Source organism: Musa acuminata, chromosome BXJ1-5 (genome assembly GCF_036884655.1).
Source record: "Musa acuminata AAA Group cultivar baxijiao chromosome BXJ1-5, Cavendish_Baxijiao_AAA, whole genome shotgun sequence".
Lineage (NCBI taxonomy): Eukaryota > Viridiplantae > Streptophyta > Magnoliopsida > Zingiberales > Musaceae > Musa > Musa acuminata.
Genome location: NC_088331.1, coordinates 44400669 through 44424663, shown reverse-complemented (window position 1 = coordinate 44424663; position 23995 = coordinate 44400669). Strand labels below are relative to the sequence as shown.

Sequence of the window (23995 nt, the reverse complement as noted above, 5' to 3'; positions counted from 1 at the left end):
TGAATAATTAGATTTTTATTTATCACATGAAAATTTTATCAATATATCATATGAGAAAACTATAGAAAAAATCATAATTTATGTATTTTTTAATTTTATATATGTTCCTAAATTAGACGAGTTAATTCTATTTAATTGGGTAGACCCAAAATTAAGCTATCCAAATTGGGCTCATATATTTGGATCAACCATTCACCTAATTAGGTTTGTTAAAATTAAAATTGATCAAAATAAAAATTAATCAAAATTTAATTTTTTTTTCTAAATTCGATCAAAACTTAATTGATTGAATATAAATCCAATCAAGTAATCAAAATATAATTATAATCAAGTTTGATTAAAATTTTAATTAAAATAAATTAAATTATTTAATTTTATAATTGAGATTAAAAGTTAAAAAGTTTTTTAATTTCTGAGGGGTAAAATTATAGTTTATGAAGGATATATAATGGGAATATTTAATTTATGAGGGATAAAAATGTTAAAAGTATAGTAAAATTATGATTTTAATAAATGAAAGCCTAACTCACAACCACCCTCGTAGTCACGTGTCGATGGTGCAGTGGCCATCTACTACATATGCACTATCTGTTGTGGCATGCTTCTTCTCACACGGTCGACCGATGACCTCATCAGTCGTTGCGGCATGTCGTTGCCTCCAACCACTTCATTCCTTACCGATAGAACACCTCAGTGCTGCATCGTTGATCGAGGGCTGCCAATGGATCATCCCATGCGTGGCTGTGCACTCGTGTCGACTAGCGACCCCCATAGTCCTGTGGCGTGTAGTTGTGCACTCGTGTTCGTTGCGCAACCGTTAGGTACCTCAGCTTTCGACGTCGACCTACAACTAAGGCAGGTCGACCATCATAAGCAAGGAAGAATACAAACTAGATAGAAAACAGATTGACCACATAAACAAATCGTTCAAGTATCATAAATCAAAACCAAATAATACTTTTTCGCAAGTGAATGGTGTTAATAAACAGATCTAAATACAAAATAGATGTAAAATATTTTTACGATCTAAAATATTTGATTTCAAAACATGGCTCTAATACTAATTGTGAGCATAAAAATCATGATTATGCTATTATGTGAAAAAAATTAATGTTAGAAAATGAAGTCAAATAACAATAGATCAAATTTGTTATGCGTGCCTCTCGATGCTACTCAAAAAGCTTTTATCTTATATGTAAGTACACCATCATCAAATTCGAAAGCTACAGTGATGTTGATCTACAAGAAAAGCTATACTTGTCTTCACCTTTCTTCCTATCCTTCGTAGAACCACTATGAGTAATGAATTAGAGATTAGAGACAAAGGAGAGATGATATAAGGGGAGATGAGAGAATATATGTAATCTTTCAATAATGTCATGTCACCTATCCACACTAAGTCCTTAGGAGGTCTTATCTATTTATAGGCAAGAGCAAAAAGTCTAGGATAAATAATTAAGAGAGTCTCTCCCATCATGATCATCTCCTAAATATTCTTATCATAATTAAACTTCTAAACTATTGGCCAGTAACCATAATTAAAATTCAATCATATCTATAAAATATCTTACCTAATTAAAAAGTATTACTACTATAAGCTCTAATGTCTCAATCCAACGGTTCATTGTAGTCTCCCAATTATTCTGATCAATCAAAATTTAATATGCAAAGTTCAATCAATCAAATCTATCGTGTTAGCATGAGCTAAAGAAAAGAATATTACTTATAAAAAAAAAGAGAAGAATATTTTTTAAAATATTTTTTTATTTTAAGAATATTATCCTTGCCATTCTACAAATAGTAAATAGAAACTAAACATCTTATTTTTTATCCTCACATATAGACTCACCATTCTACAAATAGTAAATAGAAATCAAAATGTTATTGTTGATCCTCATATAAAAGACTCCTCTGACATAGTCATCATGAGAGATATCAGCTTCTCGAAGATTTGATAGCCTTTTAGTTAGCAAGTCAGGTCAGATCAAACCTACTTGTCATGTTAGTCCAAGAATGCTGTGTAAAGGAGTGACAGATCATATGCACACCCCTCCAAATCAAAGAAGTCATCCAAGGAGTGCCGCAGTTAGAAACTTGATTATTACTCTTAAACCAAATTCTTGACCTAAATACAATACTAAACTTGATGTTCCAACACTTCTCACCTCATCCTTTATATCAGAGTTGCAAATCAAATAGAATGCATGAACACATCAAATAATAATAGCAGTAGTAGCTTTAGAAATAGGAAACTATGCAGACATGGATACTGTGGTGCTACAATGTACTGAGTTCATGTGTGACAGACAACTTAAATGGATAGACATTCAACATCAAGTGTCAAAGGTGTGAAGATTTCAAGCATGCCATGGAGGTAATCATCCTGAGCAGCAAAACAACCTTCTTCCCCTGTCTTGCGTTTCACTGGACAACCGCATCCCCGATGATCGCGATGGCCGGGCTTTAGCTAGTCTTTTAGCTGTGCAGGATGACAAAAAGCAGGCAAAGATTGTGTTGAATGCATTGAGACAGTGGAAGAGGGAGGAACGGTGACAAATTTACCTATTTCATAGAAGAGCTCATTGATGTTTTCTGCTGTTTTCGCGGAAGTTTCCATGAAGAACAACCCATTCTCTTGTGCATACTGCAAGCCTTCCTGAGATGTATCCAAAGTTTCAGCATGCAAATCTATTAGTAGTGTCACTGAGCATTTCACATAGAAGCTTCACCACAGGGTTTACTTAATTGCTTGAGTGCTTGTTTTCCTATCTAAGAATGATGAAGATGCTGTATATAAATTTTCATTTATTACCTCCATTCCATGATAGACACTCAATCCTATTTGTAGGATTTACTAGTATTTCGAGTAGATTGTGATGCATATCATGTATACAATAACAACAACAAAGACATAAGTCCCACTAATATTTAGGGCAGGCTATATGGAATTTTGTTGTTATTGAGATCTATAAAAAATCAAATGTTAAGTTAAGTTCAAAGCAGTGTCTGCCGTACCGAAGCGTACCGCCCGTACCGGTCCGACAGATACTCGGTACGCGGACCACCCGGTACCGCTACAGTGCTACACTGTAGCACTGCTACAGTATAAAAATATAAAATTATCGGTACCCCAGGGTGTACCGCTCAGTACGCCCTGGTGTACCGCCCGGTACACCGATACCGTACCGTACCAAGCCCAGGTCGAAACTCCGGTACGGTATGACGGACCTTGGTTCAAAGTACTTCAATATTTATTTATAGTTTCTATTAAGGTCTTTTTAGATCTTCCTTTATCTTTTCGTATACTATTTATATTAATTATTTTATCTCTTTTGACTACCACAACTGGAGGTCTTTTACGTATATACTTATATTATCTTAAACAATTTTCTCTCATCTTATCCTCTATCGAAGTGATACCTAGTTGGTCATCGATAAAAATATTTCTTTTCCTATATTTCCTAGTAACTCTATACATCTATGTCAACATTTTCATCTCAATAACATAAACCTTTTATATATGTTGTGTCTTAACTGCTCAATACTTAGATCTATAATGTATTATTAGTCTCATAATTATCTTATAAAATTTTTCTTTTAATCTGAAAGGTATCCAATGATCACGACTCTTGACAAAGTGAACTAGGAAAGGTGGACACTAGACTAATTACAATATATAAGCATGATGGAATGAACCACGATTCTCTACATCTGAGCTTAGTTTGTCTTACTTTTTCTCTCTGGCTATGGCATTCCTTAAGACTCAGGGAACTTCAACCAGAACAATTCTCGCTAAGCACTCTTGAACAAGGAAACTCTTCTTGGCTAGCATTTGCTTTATACTCCTCAATGTTCACTAGTTTGAGGCTAAACGAGGGCTTTGTTATGATTCACTAGTCAATATAATAGAGAAGGATAATTAAAGCAAGGTTTGCCGTACCGGACTGTACCGCCCGGTATGGGCGGTACGTACCGGTCCGACAGGCCAGCGGTACGCGGACCGCCCCCGTACCGTACCGAGTACTGTAGCAGTGTACAGTGCTCGGTACACGTGAGTGTACCGCTCGGTACACCTGGGTGTACCGAGCGGTATACCGTACCGTACCGGTACCGAGCCCGGGTCAAAACGCCGGTACGGTACGGTACGGCGAACCTTGAATTAAAGTGTACAACACATGATATAATGAAGTAATCTCCTTGCGATACTCACTTATTGCTTTAAAGTTTAGAGTCTGAGCATATAGAGAATAAGTAAAAGATCCTAGGAACCAGATTCACTACTAGGGGAAAAATACGTTTGAACAACCATCAAAGGTCTTCAATAACCATCCTATTTTTTCTCTGAATAATATTCTCATCGATTTCTCTATCTTTTTGGATAACTGATCCAAGATACCTAAAACTTTTACTTAGAGGGACTTCTTAACTATATTTTCCTATCTATTCAACTTAACTATATTCTTCTAAAGCTTTTATTATCCATTCAACTTAACTATATTCTCCCATATATTCCTAGAATCACTAAAATTATATTTTATATATTCAGTCTTAGTCCTACTTAATTTGAAACTTTTAGTTTCTAAAGCTTGCCTCTATAGCTCAAGTTTATAACATATTAAGCATATCTTATGATATACAACTTATTCACATGCAGTTGCTGCTTGTTTGCTTGTTTTATAGCCTCATTTTGTAATGAACAGGACTTTTAACCCAATACAGAATTTGCAGCTTGAGTTTGAAGCTACATGTCTAGTTGTTTGCTCTTGGATATAAATAGCCTAAGGATGAATTGGCACTGCAAGAAATGATGACAATGGATACAAACATATAATTCATTTGGAATGTCAATCCCTTGCCTGTTATCTGAATCATTGGATGTGATGACTTGTTCAACATAAGAGATAGGCACAATGGTGATTGTTAAGCAGGTTTAATTTTTTTTTCTTTTTTTCGGGGTAATTTGAGGTTCTTGTACCATATTGATTGTAACAGGAATCAAAAGCAAAAATTTAAGAGTTTACACCACAGAAACAGGTGGTCATTTACCTCAGATCCCACCTTCCTTTTTGCCTCCAAGTCAACCTTGTTTGCCACCAATGCCATTATTAGATATGGATTTCCTAGAATAGTGAAAATTTTATCAAGTTATATGAGATATTATAACTCAATAGAACACAGAATGCAGATTCAGGTAACAAATTTCATATACAAAAACTAGTCTGACACTCCTAATGTTGGAGCAGCTATAAAAAGCACTGAGATGCATGATGAGTCAAGGACAACTATAATATTGTCTGCAAATGACTAGTCAACATATTTTGCATAGATTTTAGTTATAAAAGAATCCAACATTAGCGAATCTGTCTCAGAAACTTGAGACAAAAAAAAGTTCAATGGCAGGGATGATTTGCTTTATAAGAGATATCTAACTTTTGAAGTACGGAGTGAAATAATTGACATGTTGCACATAATCCTAATTCAGGTAAAATTAGTATCTTAGAGACATAAAGTCACCTTGTCTTTGAAGTTCTTGAACCCACTTTTTTGCTCTAATAAATGAATCCTGAGGGCAGCAGAAATATGTTCTTGAATTAAACATAATCATCCATCTCAACAGTGTAAAGCAAATAAATCAAAGAACAGAGAGTTCCCCTATAAGGATGACAAGATTTAGTTCTTAGATGATGCATAAGTTTCTCTTTTGAAATGACCAAACATGGAATCTTGTCCAAAAACTAATGATCACCACATAACTGATGCACCCATATGTGCCATACAAAATCTCATGTATAGTGAAGATCTGTGCCAAAAAGAACAACTTGTTAATCTGAGGATTCTAACCCATATTGTAAATAAAATGAAGAAATACATGGTTGTAAAATGTAGAAAGCTCAAAAATGCAAAATCACATATAAACCTGATGTTTCTATGTGCATCGACCAGTGCTTAAATATCCAAGAACTAGAGAAATGGCAAGGGCAGAGGACTTCTTCTTCTTCTTCTATGTGCATCGACCATTACTTAAATATCCAAGAACTAGAGAAATGGCAAGAGCAGAGGACTTGCCAAACTTCAACTGAAGCAATTAAGCACTAGTAATCTAACAATTTATCTATCCCCTGCATATGCTAGTTTAAGCTAGTTTGACAAGAAGTGGACCATGTTTGCAGCTCATGTGATATGTGAACTCCAGTGCAACTACAGGATGATAATGATAATGATGGTAATCATTGGTGATTCCAATGCTTGTTTTAGGTGTGACCATATGTATCTCATCTAAAATGATGCCAATATGCATGACTACGAGGAACTGTGAAAGAAACTTCCAAAATTGTGTCAATATAGAGAGCACATGTGAGAAACTATTGTGGCAATCAGAAAACAGCATAGGAAAAACTCTTGCATACTTTCCATGAACAAGAAATGGAATCATGAGTAAGAACCAGCAAAGTTGCACAATGATAAAAAGATGGAGCCTAACACGTCTCACATGAGAATTATGATTTTGTCTCAAAGGAAAAAGTTATCACTCTGAAAGGAAATGAAAAAATAACCATTTTAAATCTGAGGTTTCAGACTTTTGTGTTGACTAAGAAAAATGAAGTATGGTAGTAGATTGCAGGGGAAAATCCAATTTATATAGCAAGGCAGCTTATTATTCCTTATAATGACAGCAAAAGCCAAGAGAACAGGTAGGCACTTGCATAACATATTCTGATCTCTACAACAATATTTGAACTTTATCACATCATTCAATACTGAAAAAAATATTTTGTTACCTATATTAGGAAATTATATATTTCATTTCTAAATATAATTTATAGCAGAAGGTTTTAGGTTCATTATAATCTCGTCTAACTTTTACTTTTAGAAAAAAAAATCTGTTTGAACTTTCTTTTGTGAGGAAATGAAGTTACAGTCAAGTCTGTTTACTATCTCAAGAAACTGCACACTCACCACCATCTTTTGTTGCCATAAGAAAAAAAAAAAGTCTTACTTGTAGATATTAGTGCAATAAAATGTGTACCATGCTTGAGATATCATAGACAACAATAGCCGCAGCAGCACCACGATAATACATAGGGGCCAAACTATGATATCTTTCTTGCCCAGCTGTGTCCCATATATCAAATTTTACAGTAGCCTCATTAAGTGATAGAACTTGAGAGAAGAATGCAGCTCCTATTGTTGATTCCTGAGAAATGAACACCCAGTTTCTCTGAATACTTTTTTCAATGAATTATTTCAGAGGAAATCAAAGAAGATAGTGAAAATTTATAGACCTGACAGTCGAAATATTGGCCTTTGACAAACCTCAGGACTATGCTTGTCTTTCCAGTTCCCATGTCTCCAAGAAGCACCTGCAAGAGTTATATTCTTTTAGCAAATGTCCAAAACATAAGCCACTGGGTCAAATTTTCTAAAATTTAGATAAGATGCTTTTAATTACTAAGTCCAAGACAATAATTTAAGCCACACAAAAATATTTGAGAATTAGTCACTATATCAGCTGCAATTAACTCCATATTCTGCAGGGATCTGATGATTGCATAAATTTCTTTCTTGCTTGTGGCTTTATTCTGAAGTATGGATCCTGACTTCAGGTTTTGAGCTGCCAATCAGTGCTTGTTGACTTGTAGAATGACTACTATGCAAGTTATTTCATGCTTTCTTAAGTTATGGCATCTTTGCCACAGTACAGTCTCCATGCCTCTTTCCAATTGAGAATTATCATTTGCCTTATGCAACAGGTTAAGTACTAAGCTACAAAAACAAGCAATAAGTCAAGCCAGCCTTCCTTTCGACAGTCATTTTCACACAATTACACCCCAGTATTTCTAAAAATCAAGTAATAGATATTAATGCATATTGCACACTGAAAATCAAGTTTTTAATGTTATAATCAACCTCCAATCCAAAAAAGGTAATTATTTATTTCATCATTTTACATATTGGTGGCAGAAGGGGTTTGATGACTGAGAATTGTCTAAAAGAATGTCAAATAGTAAATGCAAATAAATCTAGCTAGGATGGAAATAGCTTCAAAATCATCTGACCGTATATTCCAGGTTTGCAGATTATACTAAACTTTTGCAATGTCCTTTCTCAGTCTAAGAATGATTGTGGTGGTATTATAAGGGCAGATATTAAAATAAAGTCGAAGAGTTGCAAACTGATACTTCTACTTAACACAGACACAAATATCTGAATGATACAGAACATAGAGCAGATATAAACATATGTTCAGCAATAGCCAATGCAATGCCGTATCTAGAGTAATTTGCATCATATGTCAACATGTAGTTCATTTTGGCAATAAATCATACATCTCATCTCCAACCAAGATGATACTGTAGTTCATGCAATGTCTGTTACAAGGCACAAAATTTTCTAGGACATATTTATGCTTGTACCCTAATAATGCTTTATGTGAAGCAATAAATCATCCAGAGCAACTTCATTCAACCACAAAAGTTAGCGCTAACACAGTTAATGTTCAAGTATACAAAATCTAAACACACACACACGCACACACAAGTCAAGTGATTCTGGTTTCTTCTTCTTAATGTCATAAACAGGTTACAATTAATCCCAATGTTCTTTATGATTCAACCAGGAACATGCCACCCTCTTCTTGATCCATTAAAACAAAGGCTGGATCAAACAGTACAAGAAGAAAGAGATCAACAAGAGCAGATAAAGGTTTTAGACCAAGAAGGCGAGTAAAGGGAAGACATACCTACCAGCTTGGCTTGTATGTTGCCGCTGCCCATCCTGGCCATGAGACCCAACACCTGAAGGAGAACAACCGGAGCAGAGGAACAGATGGTGATCACTTTGGGAGGTCATGGAGAGGAAGATGGAGGAGGAATTGACAAGGGAATGGTAGGTTTGACTCTGACCTGTGGGCGCTGGCTCTGCGAGTCAAAGGACCCCTCCCGTGCGTTGACTGACAGTTGGGGTCAACGGTCACAGCCGCTGACGGAAGCGGTTGCGCTGCACCAGTATCCAAACAACTGTTGTGATGGCACGCGAGTCAACGGGGTATTGTTTGTGGGTTGCGATTAGCGGAAAAGGACATCATCACATGGTCAAAGTGAAGCAAAGTGATGTCGCGCAGGAGACGATCAATTCACTTTTGAGTTGTATGGAAAGACTATTTCACCATATCTCACTGTATTAGATTGTGTCCGTCTATGATCATGATTCGGAAGAAACCACCTGATAACGTTGATGGTTTTGTCTCTCAACAAGAGAGATATGGTATATGAGATCTCTTTACTATTTTGATCTTTATATTTAAAAAAATTATATTAAAATCTTTATAATTATAAAAGTAAAACATCTATCTTTATTTATCCTAACATTATTAGTTTACCAATAGAAGCATAAAAATAATAGATAAAAAATATAACTTCAATGTTGTAGTTGGTGGTGATAGATGATGACGTCGCTAACGACCTCACGTAGCTATTATGGATAAAGGGAACAATAACAAGAGGTGAGGACCACTTTGTATATACATCGACATTGATGTAATTGTCGAGTGATGAAAAAGCTGCTCAGCATCTACATGATCTCCTTCGAAATTAGCATATGAAAGTTAACAAAGCGGGCATCGTAGTCTTAAGTCCACTATCAATCGAACGCCCTCTATACCCTTCTTCATCCTTGGGTGGTGTTTTCGCCTGCTACTCCTCTATTGCCTTTCATCCTCTTACATTATAGTTAAAAAAATAAATAGAAGGCGATGTTGGATATTGTGCCCAAGGTTGAAGCTCCTACCACGGTGGCCACAACGATGCCACAGGAGGTTATGGTGGGAACAAGGATGTCGAAGGTGGATCCATTGGAGAAGATGATCATAATGATGACGAGGTTGAAGGCAACATCTCCCGTCGCTTCAACAAGCCACATCGATGATGAAAGGAATCGATGGTCCAAAAGATAAGCTGAGGAGGAATAGACGACAAAGATGAGGAAGACATTAAGGTTTCGCCTCTCTCTTCAAGGAGGAGATCACGATGGATTTCAAAGTGATCATAGGAAAAAGATCATGCAATTGTCAAGCGGCCCTGCTTTGTATTTGTGTTGACTTTGACGCAGTTGCTAAGCGACGTCATTTTGCATGTGTGTTTGCGCCGATATAGATGTTGAGAAACATTTTTGTTGCCTAGCAACTACATTAACACTAATGCTTATATAGAGTGACGAAAGAGCCCATCGGTAATTATGTTGGTGTCGATGCGGATGCAAAATTGCTCTCATATCTTGTCATCACTCTCCTCATCCACAATAATCACCTATGATCTCTAATAGCACTGTTGTCTGCCACCATCAACTCGAACATTAAAATTATCTTTTTATTTATTATTTATATATTTTCATTAGTAAAATCGATGATGTTACTATATATGAAACTAGAATTTCACTTAAAACCAATGTAAATTTTTTAAATCTAAAAATTAGAATATTAAATAGGTCTACCTACCTAGGATAATATATAATGAACTAATTTATGAAGAGGTGTAGCTCGACATGATTTTTGAATATAGTATGGATCAATCCAATTATAATATATTTTTTTCAGATAAACTTATAATGTTCTTTTGCATGTGTCAAAAATATTATAGTTTGGTACAAAAATCTTTTTTGTTTATATGTTCTTGTTCCAATTACAAAATATTCTTTTTAAAACCTTATAAAGGATGATAAATTAGTTTGCTATTCAATTATAATATTTTTACAAAACTATTAAAAATACAATAATATTATTTAAAAATAATATAATTAGATCGATTCACTATATGAAACGATCCAAACAATTTTTTTGACTTATCCAATTAGAAATATTTCGAAATATAAGAAAGAAATCCAAAATAGGAGATATTTTCATGGAAACTCGTCCATATATGTATACATATAATTTTATATTTTAAATATTATTTATAAAAAATATATATATTTTTAATTTAATTTATATCAAAATATCGATCACGTGCATACATCCAAAGTACAAACAAACCGTCTTTGGGAACGCACAATCCAAACTGCCTTCCGTGCGATGAGTAGCCGTTTCGGTGCCGTCCCCACTCACAGATTCAAAATCCCGAACCCACCACGGTCGCCTTTGTAACGGTAGAGTGACCGTTGACTGGGTGGGCCACACCACGTGCACTCCACTGACATCCCTTTACCCGCTTTATATATATATATATATGTCATCTTATTATTAGTCTCCGTGATATTATTATACAACGATAAATTACATTAGAATATGATTAGCCTAAGCTCTAACTGGACATTCAACTTAAGTCAGGTGAATGATGTACGTTATCATCGAGCTAACTGTTTAGATTTTTTTCTTGAGTGTTAAATGGTAAAAATTAGGTTGATCACCGAAAAAATCATGTCAAATGGTACACGAGATATAAATATTTTTTAAGTAAAATTTCTCTTATCTGACGATTGAGATTAACTATATCAAACAATGACTCGTTTATTTTATGATTTAAAAATTCGTTTAATAATTTTTTTAAGACAGCTAACTTAGCTTGTAAAGAAACAAAATTACCTTATAAAGCTAATTTTTGCCACTTACCTTTATGAAAAAAACCAGCTAAATTAGTAAATATTTTCTACCTCTGTTACTGCTGGGCCCCGCTCGAGAGAGAGAGTATGGAGTTGCCGTATTACTGGTGGGCCCCGCTCGGCTTCTCTGCTTCTAATTTGTTGCTTTGCTGTGGAAAGGAAGTCGGGCAGGTAAGAGTAGTCTGCTCTTCTACTCTGAGCTGTCCCTCTGCTGTAGGCAGTCGTTCCATTCCTTACACCGCCGGTTTCCTTCCTCTCCCCGCTCTTCTGCCTACAGCCGCACCACCACCACCCAACATTACGCCTCCTCGTCCCACACTCGCCTTCCTTCTACCCAGACCTGACGTCGTGAGCTACGAGCATCAAGAAGGACAGAGAGATGTTCTATTGTTTTGTGGGTGGGAAGTTCTCAGGAAAATGGTAAGTGTTTGTTAAAAATCTCTCCCTTTTTCTCTTCTTTCCGTGCTCTTTGGGTGTTGTTGCTGTTGGATGATCGATGTCGGCTTATTTGTGCGGGACGTGCATGCGCAGCCGGAGCGCCGTGAAGCGCATAAAGTCGCGGATCGAGGCGATCGGGAAGAAGAAGCAGGCCGTGCTGAGGCTCCTCAAGAATGACGTTGCGGACCTCCTCGCCGCCGGCCGTGATTCCGACGCCTTCGGAAGGGTGTGTGTGTGTGTATGCTTGTCTTTCTTTCTTGGCTTCACATCGTCACCTTCTTCCTCTTTTACTTACGTCTTTCTCTAATTCTTTCAAATCACCACTACAGAGATGACGCAATTTAAATGGAATGGGAATCAGCTTCATTCTGAAATGAATTGTTGCATTCTGTGTCCAAGAAAGATTTCATTGTTCTCTATGAAATGGCTATTAGGTCTTCACTTTCTTCCTTCTTTTTTCCCCTTTAATTGTGGTCAAGGACCGTGGAATTATGTCTATGATTTTCCCAGTAGGTGGAATTTTGTTCAGATTTGGGTCATGTTCTGCATAATTGCGGAATCCCTAATTCTTAACCAAATGAAGATGTGGCGTTGAGCAATAATGAAGCAGGAAAATTTTGTAGCAGCCATGGTAAATCTAGGTTTACAAAGAGTTTGGATGTAGCTTTCCTTTGATTTCTTGAAAAAACCATGTTTGGATATGGTTAAAGCAACTTGGTGGATTTGGCTGTTCAAAATTTGCCAGCACAATACTAAACCCTACTTGGTTGGACCCCCTACCAGCCAATTGCTCCTTTTGGTATATTTAATTGTCTATCTCATCGAAATCCGAGCACTAAACATGTCCCCATATGATTTAAATATGATGGCATCTGCTCTTGGAATCATCCTGTACACCGATGAGTCGTGTCTTACCCATGTAGCCTGTCCCATACGGGTGGTGGGGCACTTGCTTCTAACACCGAGACCATGAAACACTGTTAAGGTTTAAATTACGCAATTGCTTGTGCAAGGTTTAAAACACTGGTATATTTGTTTTGACTATAGATCATGGTTTTAGCTTGTGCAATTGCTTTGTGGTTTATTTGTCTTATTCAATTGTTCTCATCATTATTAATTCTATAAGATTTCTAATACGTCAATTTGCTTCCTTTTCTGCTGCTCTGAAACAGATTGATGCACTGATTTCTGAGATAAATCAAAGTTCTTGCTATGAAATGATTGAGCAATTCTGTGACCTTATCTTAAATCAGCTTCCAAGCCTAAGAAAGAAAAGGTATTTTCAGCTTTTCTGATTCTTATCAAAATAAATCTACATAATTTGCCATCCAAGATCTTCATCATGTTATTAATGATGTGTTTATGGAACTAATTGGTCTGTGTTCTACCACGACATAATAGCTTTTGGCTAATAATTAATAGCTTAGTATTTTGTTCAAAGACAGTGAGGACCTTACTCATCTGGTTATATATTTCATTGCTCCAGTTAGAACAAGAAGAATGGTTGATTTAGCTAATGTAAAGCAAATTTTTAGCTAGTTTTACAAACAGGAATTGATTTTATACGTGGCCTACATCTGATGAGAAAAAAGATCAACTTGCATCTTCTAAGGTGTCCCAATGCATAAGGCTCTTGCTAATATGAGCTCTGAGTAGGATCAATTCACTAAAGTTTTTAATTTCAAGATTAAATGATTAAAAGTGTCTTTTATAGCCCAGTTAAGATGCAACTCCACTTTGTCTTCCACCTTATCTTGCTTTGATGTGCATGATCCTAGTGGAAAGATTCTTTTATATTATAAGTGCTAAATTTGATTATGTATTAGAAATGTTGTTCAAGTTCTTTGATTCTATTTGATAGAGGATGCTTTGGATGTCTTCATCCAAGATGGATGTATTTGGCATAATGCTTGGTGAGATGCTTTGTCTTGTTAGGATACATTTGATGCTTCGTAGTTTTTTGTACTGTACAAATGCGTCACATTACAATGTGAAGCTTTTACCTCATCAATTGCATCAAGTACTATAAATGTTGTTTTAATCTTGGTTGCATCAAATACTTCAGAATTCAGATGCCTTTTTTATACCTAGCGGACACGTCATGCACAAGAATATGTTTTTGTCCCAGTTACGGGTGTTCAAACTTGCTTGAACTCAACCGTGAAGGGTCGAATCGAATCTTGGTTCGGTTCAGTTAAAGTAAGGTAGTTTGAACTGGAACCAATTTGGTTCTACCTAATCAAACCAGTAAATCTGGTTCGGGTAATCGATTTGTACTTTTAAATAATTGAAAAAATATATATATTTCAAATGAATCAGTTTCGCTTAATTGAACCAAACCGGAATCTTTGGTCCAATTGGGTTGACATGACAAGCTTTGTTAAATTGAGCTCACACCATTTGTAAAATTGGGTCTTTTGAGCTGATTTGATTGATTGGTTTGAACCGGTTAAGGACTTAAAGCTGTGAACTCAATCAGAGGTATTTTTTAAATTAAAATCGGGTCGGTTCGGGTCAAACTGGTTAACCAAACCAAAGGAGCGTACCCCGAACTAGAACCATTTATAGCTTTCAAAATTGAACCATTTTGGATCGAACCAGTTCGGTTTAGGCTTGGTTCGGAATTGAACCATTTTGGATCGAACCAGTTCGGTTTTTTGGTTCAATTTAAACACCCCTAATCCCATGCATCAAGACACATCAGATGCTTTGATATTCTTTGTCCTATATGGATGCATCATTTTATTCAAATCTCATATTCTCTTAAAACCTTGTGGTATTCTTTCTTTTGTTTTTGTCTGACTGTATAATTTGAGTTCCATAAATCAACTGCGAAGTGCACATCTCTGATAGATTTATAATCTAAACATTATATAGTTAGCCCACCCACTGTTGGATATAAGACAGCACTTAATCAGCGCCTTGTCCAATTTCTATTGTCTTTCATTTTATTCTATTTCTGCAAATTTATTTTCCAACGGTTGCCACCATGAAATCCTTCTCAGTCAACTGTCCCTGCTTAGCAGTCAGTATTAATTTGGTTTTTTAATTGCAGCCAGGTTATGTTGATTATGTGGGCTAGGTTATAATGTACTTAAGCAGTTCTTAATTTCAATGGAAAATTTAATAAGGCCAGTGATTTTTGTTGTGCTAGCATGATGAAGGTCATGGAAGTGAAAATGGGGATGGCAAGGGTCATATGAGGTTGGTGGCATAACTTTTGTTCATTAATAAAGTGTATATTGTTGGTTACATGTCATAATGAATAGTGATGGGAAGCTGACTTATGTAGGTGATTTTGAGTGTAGAGGGAGGTTTTATAGTGATGACAATCTGGTGAGTTCTGGAGTAGAGGGAGGTTTTGTTGGAATAGCACAATTGGTAATAGTAGTGGTACACAACTAAACTGACGTATATAGGTCTCAATGTGAGATTGATTTCATCTCTTTTTGAAGATGAATCATGTTAAAATTTGTATTTCATTGTGCAAATTTCCTTTTGGAGTCCTACTTGTATTGCCTTACTAATACTTTGTGCTACTTGTGCTCTAACAATAACTCTCTCAATAAATTCATAATACCTTGCATACCTGAGAAGTAGTATAGCAAGCCTAGAATCATTTACTATCATGCTGTTTTGGAATGAAGCTTAGATAACATTCTGAAAAGCATATTCTTTCAAGTCAATTGACGCCTACTTGCTCTTGTTCACAAAACCCATATTGCCATTCAAGTAAAAGTACTTTAATGAACCTAGTTAACTAAAAGTACTCATTCAAGTAAAAGCATTTTACATATTTTTATTGGATAAACAGTTTAAAATTGAATGAACAAACCAAATTTGTTCAATAGTCACCTACGTTTCAGAGCTGAAGATTTTTTTTGACTATTTTTTCCATCTTGTCTATTTTTATTATGCTTTTTTTTTACATTTTTCTTTATGCAGGGAATGCCCTGATGGAGTGTCAGAGGCTGTGTCAACTCTAATTTTTGCTGCAGCTAGATTTCCAGATTTACCAGAATTATGTGATCTTAGGCATGTTTTTACAAAACGATATGGGGGTCAGACGGAATCATTTGTAAATGCTGAGGTGCTGTACTGTTTTTCCCATCAAATAAAACTAATGTAGTTTGTTATGTTCCCATAGATAAATATGATCTTTTTTCCCCAGTTTGTGGAGAAAGTTCAGAAGAAGGAATTTTCCAAGGAAAAGAAGCTGCAGTTGCTGCAAAACATTGTTGAGGAGTTCTCCATAAGATGGGATTCTTGGGCATTTGAGCAGAAATCATCTAATTCTCCTGCAGTTAAATATGTAAGTTAGCCACTATTGTTTAGTCTCAAATATTGTTTCCATTTGCTATTTACATAAAGTAGTTTCCTCTGCTATTTATTTTTTCTTTATCTACTTGCTTCCTCTGCACCAAATTAAGATACTGCTTTCTTGGGTTTCAGGAACAACCAAAGAGAGCGGTACTTCCTCGTTCTGCGAATGATGCAACTCCACCAATGCTGACTAAAATCAACAAGGAGGAGCCATTATCTAAGAAAAATCATGAGCCTACTCCTATAACTGTTGCACGGACACAAGTGCAGGAGCCAAAAAATAATTATATGATTTCAACTTTTAGTACTGACCAATTGCATGGCACAGTTGTGAAGACAAGAAAGGTAAATGCTAATGAAATCGAAAATGTGGAGCCATACCAAATCGATGCAGTAGTTCCTCCATATGGAAATCTAAAGATCAAACAGAAGGGAAGCTGTGGAAATGATGATCTCAGATATGTTCCACGACAAAGGACAACAAAAGTGCAAGAACAGCTGGATCCAAGAGGCTCAGAGAAGCAAGTTGGTATAATGAATTCTTGGAATGACAAACCCAATGTGGTTCCTCCATACACCAAGTCAAATGGGAATAGCAATAAAAGCCAAGTCATAGAAAAGAGTGCAAATGGCTTAAAGTATGATAGATCACAAAGACATGAAGAATGGTCAGATCCTAATGCAAAGGAAAGGTTGCCAATCAGGTCGGTGAACAACAAAGGTACAGCGACCAATATGATTCCACCATATGTAAAACCAAAAGTCAATGATATTTCGGTAAATGGTGATCGAATGATTCAAAGGCTTGGCTCTGCTGGTCACAACAAACCTTGTCATACTAATGATAATTACAAGGATCAAGCTCCCAGCGATGAGAGAATTATGTCTAATTCTTTGCTGAGGAACTCCCAGAAGCCAGCAATCATGGAGACTAATGAGAAATCCATTTATGATGAGAAGCTTACCAGCCAAACACCAAGAAGCCAAAGAAGGCACAGAAGCAGGAGGAGTGCTGGTGCCAATGGTGATTATTTCGATGAGGGGAAGAACATAACTAGACACCCAAGAGCACCGATTGACGATGAGTTTGACAATGCTATAGTTTATGGAAAACTTATGTCACAAACATCACCATGGCATGGAAAAGATGGGGGCAAGCATAATGTCACCACATACGATGAAGAGTATGAGAAAGAAATGGTTATGGATAGGCTCTTGATTCACTATAGCAAAAAAGGGACAACAAATGAGCGCATCAAGACAAGAAGGAGAACCAGAATTTCATCCATGGATCATGTTCTTGATTCAGATAGATCTATGGATAACCAGTGTAGCAGCAGATTCCAACCTGGCCCAGGAGTATCAGCAGCACATCCTCCCGAGAGAGCTGTCTCATTGGCACCAGAACCAGTTAGGTCAGCTGAAGCTTTGAAGCTTCCTACTCAAGCTATTTTGATGCAGTCTGACTTGCTAAGTCCTAGTGGCAGACGAGTGCATTCAAGACTACCCGAACATGATGAACTTCCCGATTCGCTGCCTTGAAGAAGGATTGAAACATGAACCGCGGTGCCCTCTTTTTCTGCTTCCACATAAGAGGGCGACAACCATTGTGAAGATCAAGTGATCAAGAAATATGCGAGTCTTCCCTGTCCTTGTTTCACTCTCGTTTTCAAATCGCTTCGCCTTTGACACTCAAAATAGTTTTGTGGATCATGACACTTAGAATAATTCTCATTTCTTTCTTTTTCCTTCTTTCACTGACATCTACTATGATTAGCAGTAAATATGTTCCAATTTCAAGATTCTTATGTTTTATTCGGATGCAGAAGCTACAACAACAATATCTTGTTCTCCTATAACCATATTCGTGTATCAATCGTCTGCTTGTATGATGCATTATTCTAAGTGCAGCACCTTCTCTATTTTTTGAACTTGTTAGTGCTTGAACTTGACGGCCAGCTAATTTAGATATCTATTCACATATGTTTTTTTGGAGTTTCTTTTATTTTGACCAACATGAGACTAAATATGGTTTTACAAAGACTAAATATGATTCGTATCGGTCTAGATATCTTAATTACTTTACCAGTAGATATCTTAATTACAATTTTCTTTTATACACTTCACGAGTATCAAAGAAAAAAATCAATCCATATCTACTTTGTGTTTTCATTAGAAAAAAGGATTTTTCTGTAAATTATTCAACTAAAAAAGGCCCATAAGGACAACTCAGGCCCAGCTTAGATTCGGTGTGCAATGAAAATTCTGGCGTTCGGATCCCCATCGCAAGTCGCCATCCCAACCACCCCGTCCCGCCTATATATACCCCACAGAATGACGACTCTCATTCGATTTGATTTGGCGCTCGGCATCAGTTCTTGGGGTCTTCTCTTCCTTTCTTCTCCCTACCGACCATGCCGTCCAAGTAAGGTCGGATCTATGTCTGTTCTCTCTCGTATTCTAGGGTTTCGATTGTCCTCTTTGTAATCGGTTCTGCTGGATGTGTATCGTAGCAATCCAGGTGGGAAGTTGAAGCCCCTGAAGCAACCTAAAGCCGACAAGAAGGATTACGACGAGGTACAATCGCTTCTTGATCCGACCAACTCTCTCGTTCTCCAATGATTTTTTCTAGTCTTTTGATCGATTTCTCGAGCTCACTACAGGGAAGGTTGGATTCCATGTTTGTCTTTAATTTTATTTACTTGGAAGCATTGTAGATGCTTGAATTAGTGGAGATATTAACAGGATTAAGCAAAAGCAGACGTTTTCGATCCGTGACCACCCAAAGCAAAACCTGCTTTTGAAGCTTCCGTCGATGTTTCTTGTTTGTAGATTAGGGATTGCTTCGTTTAGAATCCAATCGATGAATTATCCTGACGAAGCTTGTTTCGTGCATAAGAGAATAGTCGATTGATTATGGCACATAGTTGTTTATTGAGGCGATTTTGTAGCTTTAGCATTCATGATTTAGTACGACGATAAACACTTTGAGCAAATGGTTTATTGTGATTGTGGCTGGAGGACTTTAGAGAGAGGTTTCCAATTCGTTTAGCTTTAAATTTCATAACCCAAATCCTTCTTTCATTAAAGATATAAGACATTAGAATTGGGCTAGATCTTGGTAGCCACCAAAAAAGGACCCTAGAAAGGATCCAAATGACTCTCGGTAGATAAGTTTCATAATTTAATGTGTCGATGGTCACCCTCCCTTCCTATGATCATGGCCAAACTGTTTTGGAGCTTCATCTAGATGATTTTGGGTTGCTGTTGATGGTCAAACTGCATTTAATCTGAATCATGTTCTTGTTACTTATTCCCCTGCTTTGGGAGCAGCAGAAGATTCTACCATACTGCTTTGACCTGTCCACCACTATCGGCATAACATATTATTCTTGGTAATCTGTCTCATTAATTTTGCTGATTTAAATTTCTTATGGCTTTGGGTTGGAAAACATAATTTCCAGAGAAAAATTTGAATTGGAACGAAGAACAAAGGTTTCGATGAGATTGCTTGTTCTTGTGTTGTGGCCTGTTCATTCCTCTATATATAGTTCCAAAAGTTACGTGGTATATTGATCTATTGTCTATAACCATTTGCCATTGCTCCGTATTTGGATTTTGACATTGACATCTTTGTGCTGTTTGCAAACGGATCTTACAAATCTTCAGAGGAAGAAAGTTAAATTTCTTGCGAGTTGTTTATCTGCAGAAAGAGTAGATGAAAGTTACTTGATGCGTACTTTGAAAGTCATGATATAGGATTGTATGCTTTTGGTTTTTTCTTTTTAATGTGTTCTACTAACCATGATACTTTAGATTTTTTAAGCTCCAGTCTATAATCATTTAGTGACTCAATTTATTATGAATTTTACTTTCTATAATGATAGATATATTTGTTATCTTTTAACATTGGTTAGAATAAGTTACGATAAGAGCTATCGTATATTGTCCAAAACAATATAAAATGATTGGTACTTAAGAATATGTGGATACGTCGTCCTTATTTCGAGTAGTTTGATCTAACTAAGTATATATTAAAAAAATTAAAATAATAATTAAGACTTATGAAAGTGGGCCCTCTTCTTATCGTTGTGTTGTCGCTATCATCACCATTACTGTTTATTATCGTATATCTCCCCGGTACACTCTTTCTTATCTTCTCTTCTTTTTCCTTTTATCTCTTCTCTTTCATTGCTTACTCTTATTCCTTCTTTATCGTTTTCTCTTCTTCCTTATCTTCATCTACTACCTCCCTATTCTTTTTTTCTCTTCCTCTGTTATCTCCTCTTCTTTTTTTCTCTTTTTTTTCTCTCTGATTTAATTAATGATTTGTACAGGCCCACTATCATTGGGTTAAATATTTTAAGTTTTCACACATAGGTTAAACAAAATCTGAGGATACGATAGAAGCCCAAACGACAAATACTTACATAAATATGTTTAAATAAATACTAAGAATGAGGGTTAAATATAAGATTCAGACTCATTACTTACTCTAATATCATCTTAAAATATGATTAGGTGACCATTAATTTCAAAAACATTTGCTTTTATAAAAGGGCCTAATATATACTTTAACCCTCATCTTACAATTCATTTTCCTTCAAGGAAAGTTGATGTTATATATGTTACAAGCTAATTGTTGAATTATATATCACATCACAAAACGCATGTAATTATCAAACAAAGCGCTTCGTGTGAGTTCACTTAATATATAAAATTAAAATTAAGAGGAAAGAAAACATCCGAAACGTCAGCATCGCTTGTTCGGAAGAAGAAGAAGAAGAACAATAGGACAGGTTTGACCAGTGAGTGACACGACCCTTCCTGATTGAGCTCACTTCACATGCCTTTTATGTCAAAGGGCTCTCACGCTGAAGACTCGTCCGCTGAAGATAAGGAATGAGGTAGGCTCTGCCATTACCTCCCTGCTGATGAAAGGGAGGGCTCCAGGGAGAACCTCTGCGGGCAGGCCATCATCGAGACGAAGGCGAGGGCGATGAAAGTGACGGAGGAGGTGGAGAAGAGGGTGTCGTCTTGCAGCGTCTATCGTGGAGAAGCTTTTGCTGTCGGACGCACTGCTCGATCTCTTGAACGAGCGCTTCATCCTGCCGTTGCCTGCCTGCATCCCGCTCTTCGATTTCAGCTTCACCTACAAGTACCTGAGGAGCTCCAAGTACAGCAGCTGCTCGTCCGGTAGCGCTTCCACGTGCGCGTTGTCGACGTTAGGGATGATGATGTTCTGCTTCATGGTGAGGCGGAGCACCTGAGGTCGGCGTCTTGCAGTGGCTGGAGGTGAGTCGCCCTCGTCGTTGTCAACGACACCACCGTGTACCCCAAGTTTGAATGACTCTGCAGTGAGATGATCTTGCAGCACGACCACTACTTCCCGACCGTGCTCACGGTCAAGGCTGCCCACATCGTAGCTAACATAAGTATAACATGGGAGCTCTGGAGAAGCGGACAATTCGAGCCGAGATGAAGGATATCACAGAGGAACTCCTGCAGAAGCAGATCAATGAGAAGCACGAGTGCTTCCACAATGACAAGCCAACGGTAGTCTGCTTCCTCTTCATCGCTAGTCTGCCCGTCGGCAGCACGGCCGAATGCGAGGAAAGCGGCGAGAAGGTTATAATTTAAAATTATATAAATTTAATAATTATATAAAGGATTAGGAGAAAACTATAAAGGATTATATAAAATTAATATTTTAAAAAATTATTATCCAATAACTATAAAAAAATTAATTGCAAAGCAAAACTTATCTCAAACTATAATATCGAATGATATATCGATCAGCTTGAGGTCAAAGGTTTTACTCAAAAAATAATCATCATAACGAGATATTTTCAATCAAAATAATTATCATAACTAAAGCTTTTGATTGAGTCTCGGAGAGATTTAGTATATAATTTTCTTTAACAAATAATAAAAGTATATATTTTAATCAAAATAAATATTTTTTAAAATAGTTTAAAAAAGAATCAAATAAGAAAATATTCATTATGTATGCATAGTTAGAAGTATATTATATGCTCAACTCTATACCAGACATCAATTTTGTAATTAGAATATTGGATTTATATTAGAGTTATTTAAGAATGAAAAACTAAAAAGTTACAAACAAAGTAATAAGATATTTGAAAGGAACGAAGGATTATACGCTCATATATATTAAAGATAAGTTTGAAATGATGATATTTTTATATGCTAATTTTGTAAATTACCTTAATAGTAGGAAATATACTTTATATTTTATAATTATTAGTTGAAGGGGTAATTTATAAAAAAAAATTAAGCAATGTATTATTTCATTATTAACTATAGAAGTTGATTTTGTGATATGCTTTAAGGCTATTAATCAAGCTTTATGATTATGAAATTTTATTTTGGAACTTGGTATGGTCAGACTCAATTGTTAATTCATTGAAAATACTTTGATATATCATAATAATTCTTCTCTAGGAATCATAAGTACTCTAGCAATTTTATACATTATGATATAAAGTACATGATGGTTAGATATAATATTTAAAAATAATTAATATCAATTAAGAACTTAAGTCTATTGTATTGATTGATGATCTATTCACTAACCTCTTATAGTATAAAGTGTTTTAAAAAATATGTTTTTATAATTAAGTCTATGAGCAGCCCATAAAAGATATAGTAATGTATATTTAAATAGATATTATAATTGATATTCTTGTTTACATAGTTAAAATTATTTATTTCTGCTATACTGTTCATATTCATGTATATACATATTATGATTAAATATGTATAATATAATTTTTTAATAAAATAAATTACAATTATTGTTTTGGACTACATTAAGAAGGGTTAATAATATTATGACATATAGAAGAAAGTATGATATTAATGATATACAACTACTATGACTCACGTTGGTAGTTAGACTCAATGTAATATAATATTTATTGGATTTGTTGGCATGTTTTATAAAATTCTTATGAATGTGTAAAATATTTTTTCAAAGTTTCACAATTTAATTAAATAAAATTATTTTTTAATTAATTTATTTTGATTTTAATTTTTTTTTGTATCTTACCAATTAATAGACTAAGTAAGAGAATATTAGATTATATGATCCTTTCTAGTTAACTAATATATATTATAGATATGATTATATTCTAATTATGATTATCGACTAATAAAAAAATTTAATTATGATAAGGTTCCTTAGGAGATGACTTTGATGACATGGACTCTTCTAATTATCAGTTTTGACTCTCCGCTTTTGTCTATAAAAAGATATGACCTCCTAGAGATGATACAACTAGTTATTGAGATATTACATATTTTCTCTTATCGCTCCTTGGTCTCTAATCCATCGCTCCCGTAAAGGATAGGAAGAGAGAAAAGAAACAGAGTCTAGTTCTCTTTATAGTTCGATATCGCTATAGCTTTCAGATTCGACGACGGTGCACCTACAAATCAAATAAAGACTCTATGAGTAACATCAAAAGGTACATATCGTATATTTGATCTATTATATTTTATTTTTAATTTCTAATATTTAAATTTTTATATAATAATAGTATAATCATGATTTTTATGTTTATAATAAAAACTCAAATTTTCTTAGATAAGACCTACTTTGTTTCATAACTCTTTAAAC

General features: G+C 35.5%; 2 protein-coding genes across 4 annotated transcripts; one reads left to right on the top strand and one right to left on the bottom strand.

Annotated features, from left to right (window-relative positions):
• Window positions 1–535: 535 nt before the first annotated feature.
• LOC135674474 (ras-related protein RHN1-like) lies at window positions 536–8875 on the bottom strand. 3 transcript variants are annotated; one of them, XM_065184374.1, is made up of 8 exons: window positions 8741–8871; window positions 7284–7361; window positions 7028–7195; window positions 5515–5563; window positions 5047–5120; window positions 2563–2656; window positions 2401–2479; window positions 536–850 (listed from the first exon to the last, which is right to left on the bottom strand). In XM_065184374.1, the coding sequence occupies exons 2-8, from the start codon at window positions 7344–7346 to the stop codon at window positions 727–729; spliced, it is 651 nt and encodes a 216-aa protein (XP_065040446.1). In that variant the 5' UTR covers window positions 7347–7361; window positions 8741–8871; the 3' UTR covers window positions 536–726. The 3 variants fall into 3 exon arrangements, with proteins under 3 accessions (XP_065040446.1, XP_065040447.1, XP_065040445.1); XM_065184373.1 differs by having other exon boundaries at window positions 539–850; window positions 8745–8875; XM_065184375.1 differs by lacking the exon at window positions 2401–2479 and having other exon boundaries at window positions 537–850; window positions 8745–8875.
• A 2894-nt stretch (window positions 8876–11769) lies between these two features.
• LOC103985413 (uncharacterized) lies at window positions 11770–18153 on the top strand. The gene is made up of 6 exons (XM_009403096.3): window positions 11770–12012; window positions 12124–12256; window positions 13203–13306; window positions 15976–16120; window positions 16202–16342; window positions 16483–18153. The coding sequence occupies exons 1-6, from the start codon at window positions 11972–11974 to the stop codon at window positions 17893–17895; spliced, it is 1977 nt and encodes a 658-aa protein (XP_009401371.2). The 5' UTR covers window positions 11770–11971; the 3' UTR covers window positions 17896–18153.
• The last annotated feature ends 5842 nt before the right edge of the window (window positions 18154–23995 follow it).

Coding starts and splice junctions, on each gene's coding strand:
- LOC135674474 (XM_065184373.1), bottom strand. CDS start 8,783: ATGGCCAGGATGGGCAGCGGCAACATACAAGCCAAGCTG. Junction 5,564..7,027: donor TCTATGATATCTCAAGCATG/GTACACATTTTA, acceptor TGCTGCCCTCAG/GATTCATTTATTAGAGCAAA. Junction 2,657..5,046: donor AAAGGAAGGTGGGATCTGAG/GTAAATGACCAC, acceptor GATACATCTCAG/GAAGGCTTGCAGTATGCACA.
- LOC103985413 (XM_009403096.3), top strand. CDS start 11,972: ATGTTCTATTGTTTTGTGGGTGGGAAGTTCTCAGGAAAATG. Junction 12,013..12,123: donor GGGAAGTTCTCAGGAAAATG/GTAAGTGTTTGT, acceptor GTGCATGCGCAG/CCGGAGCGCCGTGAAGCGCA. Junction 16,121..16,201: donor AATCATTTGTAAATGCTGAG/GTGCTGTACTGT, acceptor TTTTTTCCCCAG/TTTGTGGAGAAAGTTCAGAA.